Below are 4,807 nucleotides of genomic sequence, written 5' to 3'. Positions count from 1 at the left end.
ACTTTGATGGCTGGGTTCTCGCAGGGGTCTATACTTGACCCCCCATATTTTCCCTCAACATCAAATCTCTTCATTGAAAATTGACGACCCAAGGTCACAATGTGCCGCGCTGAGCTTGTAGATCAGCCATTTGCAAGTGCAACATGTTTACCTATTGTATGCAAAATAGGGACAGTAGGGTTAATGTAGTTAATGCTACTTCCAGAACACATGCTTTGGGTTTGTTGAGATGATTGAGGAAGAACTTGACTAGCCCACACAGAGCCCTGACTTAAAGGAGTAGTTCACCCCCAAAATGCCTTTTTTTTCCCTATTGATTACTCACGCCATGAAGACTAGAGTCAAATAATGTGTTTTTGTTTTTGTCAAAGCCAATAATTGATTATAATACATTTACCCCCATTGATTCCGGATCCATCCGGGTCAATGGGCAAAACAGTTCAAAATCAGAACTCAGGTCTCCATGGGGTGAGTAATCGATAGGGGGAAAAAATCATTTGGGGGGTGAACTACTCCTTTAACCATATCAAAAACTTTGGAATGAATTGCACACCTTCAGTGTCTGACCTCATCAATGGTCTTGCAGCTAGCATCCCACCTTTGTAAACATTCTCTTTTATTCTGGGATGGCTTTTCACCAGTAACATGGAACATTTCTGCTGCAATATGCTTCCATTTAGCCACAAGAGTATTAGTGGAGCATTATTGAAGTCAGACACTAAATATTGGGCGATTTTAGAAAGGGTGTTCAATGACATTTGGTAATATAATGCATGTGTTAAAACAGCTCAAGCCCATCTACTTTCATCCACTAGAGGGAGCCAATGTCCTCAATCTGCAGCAAGCTGTAATTGAAGCTCTGCTTTAGACATACAGTATTTAGTCTAAACAGTCAATAGTTAATTTACCTCTATTGTCCATATTGCAAACTACTCCGTCTTTCTCTCTCAAATACTTGCATACCTGGCAAGCATTCCATTTCACTGTGACACATGCACGCATGTGGCAACACAATCTAATCTCGCAGGGATATACCACATTTCTGAAGGAGCTTGGGAGATGTTTGTGCTTGTGGTGGACGAGACTGTGGTGGGGTCACTGGGGTGAGGGTAGGAAAGGCACCACTACTGTATAGTGCATTTAAAAAGATATGGATTACACCTCATTAGTATTGTTGGGTCCTTTATCACTCAGATTTTAGACAGAGCAATGATGTTACAGAGTAAATACTATGAAAATACACAAACATACACTCTGCAAGCAATACTCCCTTTCAGACCAGACATTGATTCAAGACAGTCAGTCACCATTTGAAAAACATCCCTTTCACTCCACTTTGGCTGTTTTCTTCTTCTTCTTCTTCCTTTTCCTCCTCTTCTTGGTTACCACGGCGTCAGTGTGTTCTACAGATGCAGACTGGTCCTCTGTCCCCTCCATTTCCTCTTCACTAATGCTGGGCTCCTCTGTGGCTGCTGTCACAGTCTTCTCCTCAATGTCAGTTGTAATATCAACTGTCATTTCTGGGATGGGGTTTCTGCCAAGAAAGTATATATATATCAGTCATATCAATATGGATTGTGTCAAAATCACTTCACAATATCAGTTTAAGTGTTATTCACTTATTTGGCTGGATTTTACGTTTAAATTGTCTGTGACTATTTAGAGTTACAAACATCATATTCATGAAACTAACATTGAATGTTTGCAAAATGACATTGTCAACATGTGATGTATTATGAGTCAGTCATTATGGTTTTCTGCTTTGTAAAGAAATGTAGTTACTTAATTTTGTACAACCTTTCCTAATATACATGTCAGTGTTTTTGAGACCCAGTGACAGTGAGACCAGGAGTGCTTGTTTTCTATTGACCATGAAGGAGGCGCGCCGTATCAGAGACACTGTAAAGCGAGCGAGTCGCCGTGTCGAAGGTCGCATGAGCCGACTCAGCGCCGCTAGAATGTGTAAACGAGGGGGAAAAAATAGTAAATATTGTTGTGGCGACTGCTCCTGCGACCGACTACCGCTCAAAGGGACTAACGGCAGTAGAAAACGAGCGCTCCTGGTCTCAATCTCACTGGGTCTCAAAAACACTGTAACATAAACTAATCAGAGCAGAGTATATAATATGACGGATGTTCTTATACTTACATTATTTCAATGACTTGCTCCTGATTTTCAATCTCTTCTTTGCTGCGTCTTGCTAACAGAGCAACAAAGAAACCATGGGTGTGGGTCTTGGAGGTGGAGGCACGCAGACACTGTTTGAGAGGCTCCAGGCCACGCTCTGGCCACTGTGGCAGCACAGGAACCAACCTGCAGAAACACAACAGACACATTCAGATCATGGAAAAGCAAAGATGTTGCTTTGTTGTTTTAGTTAATAGCATAGGTTGTTATAGTAACAGCATAGAGGGTACAGAAGTAAACTTGAAAACAGGAGGTGTAGACACACAGAAAAAAATCTTCAAATATGATCTCCACTGTAATGACTTAGCTAACGCATCTTGCAAGATAGAGGAACAAACAATCAAAGCAGATCACTGCCTCTTGAGAAAGTATCTGTCATGGAATGTTGTGTCAATGTTCATGTGTGTGTCTGTCTTCTACCTGAAGCATGGATTCTTTTGCAGGCATTCAGCAACAACCTCCTCATTCTCCTGGGTGTGGATGGAGCAGGTGGAGTAGACTAGGTGCTGCACCCTGGGAAATCTCATGGCGTGACTGAGGCAGTGTTTCTGGAAGGACGCCAGAGAAGCTAGACGATTCTGTTGCTTCTTCTGGTCAGAGGAGACATCACCTGGTAGACACACCATGCCTGGAAAACAATTACAAAGATTGTAATCACATGTTTGTTCCAACATATTTTGTCTGCAAATAATGTGGAAAAACATGGGTAAATATATGCGTTCATGTTTGTGCACAACATGCACACAGACAGAAGCGCAGACTGACTGCATAAATGACAACGTATTTTGTATAACGTATATTCCCCTCCTTTTTTCTCTCTATTTAAAAAGTTTCCAATTCTCAGTTTCCCATCTCGTGTAGTCTCTGTCACTGCAAACCCCTACATTTTGTCTTGGGTTGGCGGTTGAACCAACCACTTGTGTCCTCCAATAAAAATGAAAAACCAACAGCCATTTCTTTTCACCTGACAGTGAGGAGTTTAACCAGGAGGATGTAACGCAACGATGTGGCCGAGCGTGCTATTCTTCTCAGTTCTGCACCCTGCATAACAGGCACCCTGACCAACCTGTCGGAGTAGCTAGTGCAGCGACAGAGCTCACCATATTCCCCCATCGTCCAACCCTGCGCCACCTGTACGCCCCAAAAATATAATAAATGTATGTGACCCAGGCCAGGACAGATCTAAACAGTAAACACATTGTGTTACCTGAGCCACTGCACGAGGGGTCCAGTAGAATATACTCCACATCTTTATACAGAGGGCTGTCCGGGTCTACCTTCAAGAAGTCTTGGTGGGCCAGTTGCTGACATCTGACCCCAGCACGTAGCAGGAGAGTGGACATGGTAGACATACGCTTGGCGTCCAAATCAAAGGCAAACAATTTCCCCTTGTTATGCATGATGGCCGCCAGGTGGCTGGTTTTGTTGCCAGGAGCAGCACACGCATCTATAACATGGCAACCTGGACGAGGGTTGAGGAGATAGGCAGGGAGGCAGCTGGCTTTGTCTTGTAGAATAAAGTGGCCGGCCTTGTACAGGAAATGGTCATGGAAGTGGGTCTTGGGCGAGAAGACCAGAACATCTGAGAGGTGCATGTCCTTCACAAAATGTTTATCTTTGAGGATCAAATCACCCAACCTGCTGGCCTGTCCCAAGTAGTTGAAACCTTCCCTCTTCAGGTAGTCAATGGCATCATCTACTGTCGTCTTCAGGGTGTTCACACGCACGTACCTCGGCAGCTGGTCTCCTGGAGATTGCTGGACACTGTCGGGGAGCAGGTCTTGGTTCCTGCTGACCTTCTGTTTTATCTTCATGCGGGCCAGTTCTGCCTCGAGTCGGCAACGATGCTTCATCATCATAACTTTCCAGGATCCACCGCACTTCAGCCCCTTGCCGATCAGCAGGTCATGCACCAGCACCTTAGCTACTTGCATTCTAAGTTTAGTTTGTTTAAGCAGCTTGGTGGACTCAATGATCTCTTCTAGAACGGAGGAATATTTGTGAGTCTCGCATACCAAGGCGAAGAGCTGCTTGACGTTCTTAAATTTGCTTTCGTAAACCAAGGTTTTCACTGCGCCTTGTTTCCCCTCCACTTTCTCCAGAATATCAGCAGCTTTCATGTAAAGTGCCATGATGGTTCTCAAACGTGTAACAGCTGTAAAAACCTTACACTGTCTGTAGGAAATGTCTCTGGAAACGTAATGGATAGCTTTAGCTTACAGGTAACGTTGCCTTTTTGACTGCCGCCGCATTTAACGCCTGTCTCACACATCTAATAACTTACTTTTCTTCCATGCATGTTCATTTCCAGCTGTGGGAAACGAATCAATATAAACAAATCTATATAGATCTTTTTATAACTGTAATTAAACAACATTTGTCTAGTCTAGAGGATGGCTCGCGCATACAAGCATGGCAGAAGAAGGATCGTGACACCGGAAGAAAATTACAAATGGAGGCGTTTCTAGTATGACGTATTTCCTGTGTGTGTGTGTGTGTGTGTGTGTGTGTGTGTGTGTGCGTGCGTGCGTGCGTGTGTGTGTGGTCATGATACATTTGGCTGAAGGATTGAAGGATGCTTTTCTGAGAGCAAAAAGAACAAAGAGGACAATGAAACAA

General features: G+C 43.7%; 1 protein-coding gene across 1 annotated transcript; it reads right to left on the bottom strand.

Annotated features, from left to right (window-relative positions):
- Positions 1-1,184: 1,184 nt before the first annotated feature.
- On the bottom strand, positions 1,185-4,602 carry nsun5 (NOP2/Sun RNA methyltransferase 5). The gene is made up of 4 exons (XM_080732482.1): positions 3,396-4,602; positions 2,609-2,816; positions 2,150-2,314; positions 1,185-1,534 (listed from the first exon to the last, which is right to left on the bottom strand). The coding sequence occupies exons 1-4, from the start codon at positions 4,318-4,320 to the stop codon at positions 1,327-1,329; spliced, it is 1,506 nt and encodes a 501-aa protein (XP_080588608.1). The 5' UTR covers positions 4,321-4,602; the 3' UTR covers positions 1,185-1,326.
- Positions 4,603-4,807: the final 205 nt, after the last annotated feature.

This window comes from Nannobrachium achirus (genome assembly GCF_963921795.1).
Source record: "Nannobrachium achirus genome assembly, chromosome: 9".
Taxonomy (NCBI): domain Eukaryota; kingdom Metazoa; phylum Chordata; class Actinopteri; order Myctophiformes; family Myctophidae; genus Nannobrachium; species Nannobrachium achirus.
Note: the sequence above shows the minus strand (reverse complement) of the source record. Positions and strands in the feature narration are given on the sequence as shown.

Excerpts from the sequence above, each read along its gene's own strand:
- nsun5 (XM_080732482.1), bottom strand. The coding sequence starts at position 4,320 with ATGGCACTTTACATGAAAGCTGCTGATATTCTGGAGAAAGTGGAGGGG. Across the intron at positions 2,817-3,395 it reads CCCCTCGTGCAGTGGCTCAG|GCATGGTGTGTCTACCAGGT; the intron begins GTAACACAATGT and ends ATTGTTTTCCAG. Across the intron at positions 2,315-2,608 it reads CAAAAGAATCCATGCTTCAG|GTTGGTTCCTGTGCTGCCAC; the intron begins GTAGAAGACAGA and ends GTGTTTCTGCAG.